At 54.4% G+C, this 1,371-nt stretch overlaps 1 protein-coding gene across 1 annotated transcript; it reads left to right on the top strand.

Annotated features, from left to right (window-relative positions):
- Positions 1-432: 432 nt before the first annotated feature.
- Positions 433-1,371, top strand: LOC100086512 (olfactory receptor 6C75-like). Its single transcript, XM_001516568.2, has one exon. It carries the CDS (start codon positions 433-435, stop codon positions 1,369-1,371), a length of 939 nt encoding a protein of 312 aa, XP_001516618.2.

A 1,371-nucleotide genomic window follows, 5' to 3' on the forward strand; every position in this document is an offset into this window, starting at 1 on the left:
ATCCAGGCAGAAGCAGAAAGTAAAAGAGTGAGAAATTAAATCAAGAGGTGGGAGCTGAAGAGAACCAAGCTTCCAGAGGAACCAGGAGCTTTCAGGGGACGGTGGGCTTATTCGTACCGTGGGCAGGGAAAGGGCCAGGGGTGGAGGGCTGAACTAGACGATAGGGGTCAAATGGGTGCCTAGGAAACTCCAATAGATCGGCGGGAGTGGAACTGGGGACATTTTCCTTCCAAACCCCTTCTGACCACAGTATGCAAGGTTGGATAGTGTGGAAACTGGGGCCTGAACCACTTGACAGTCCAGCAGAGGGGAAATCACTCATTGGTTAGTCCATGGGTTCTTCTCCCCATCTTAGGCTGTTCCTGCACCTGCTCTCAGCTCCCCCATCTCTCCCGTTGCTCTTGCAGGTTCGGCTGACACCACCAACCAACCATGGGAAACAGCACGGGAGTGACAGAATTCATCCTCATGGGTCTCACAGATGACCCCCACCTGCAGGCTCTGCTCTTCTTTGTCCTCTTTCTCACCTACGCAGTGAGCATCACCGGGAACCTGACCATCATCACTTTAACCCTGCTGGACTCCCACCTCCACACTCCCATGTACTTCTTCCTGCGCAGCTTCTCCTTGCTGGAGATCGCCTTCACATCCGCCTGCATTCCCAGATTCCTGGTCACCATCGTCACCGGAGATAGAACCATTTCCTTTTCCAACTGCTTCACTCAGCTGTTCTTCTTCATCTTCCTGGGGGTGACGGAGTTCTTCCTCCTGGCCGCCATGTCCTACGACCGCTATGTTGCCATCTGCCGGCCCCTGCACTACACGACCGTCATGAGCGGGGGCTTCTGTGCCCTGCTGGTCCTCTGTTCTTTTTTCTCCAGTTATCTGATCGTGTTCCCACCAGTTATGATGATCGCCCAGCTAGACTTCTGCGCCTCCAACATCCTCAACCACTTCATCTGCGATTCTTCCCCAATGATGGGGCTTTCTTGCACAGACACCCGCTTCCTGGAGTTCATGGCTTTCCTCCTGGCCTTGGGGACGCTGCTGGTCACCCTGGCACTAATGACCGCCTCCTACACGGCCATTGTTCGCACCATCCTGAGACTGCCCTCCACTCAGCAGAGGAGAAAGGCCTTTTCCACCTGCTCCTCCCACATGGTCGTGGTCTCCATAACATATGGCAGCTGCATTTTCATGTACATCAAACCATCTGCCAAGGACAGGGTAGAACTGACCAAGGGGATAGCGGTGCTCAACACTTCTGTGGCCCCCATGCTGAATCCCTTCATCTACACCCTGCGGAATGAGCAGGTCAAGCAGGCCTTCAGGGTCCTGGTGCACCGGATTGGGTTTTCCTTCAGGAAGTGA

Source organism: Ornithorhynchus anatinus, chromosome 10 (genome assembly GCF_004115215.2).
Source record: "Ornithorhynchus anatinus isolate Pmale09 chromosome 10, mOrnAna1.pri.v4, whole genome shotgun sequence".
Taxonomy (NCBI): domain Eukaryota; kingdom Metazoa; phylum Chordata; class Mammalia; order Monotremata; family Ornithorhynchidae; genus Ornithorhynchus; species Ornithorhynchus anatinus.

What these genes read in the sequence shown, in the direction of transcription:
- LOC100086512 (XM_001516568.2), top strand. Translation starts at nt 433, where the DNA reads ATGGGAAACAGCACGGGAGTGACAGAATTCATCCTCATGGGTCTCACA.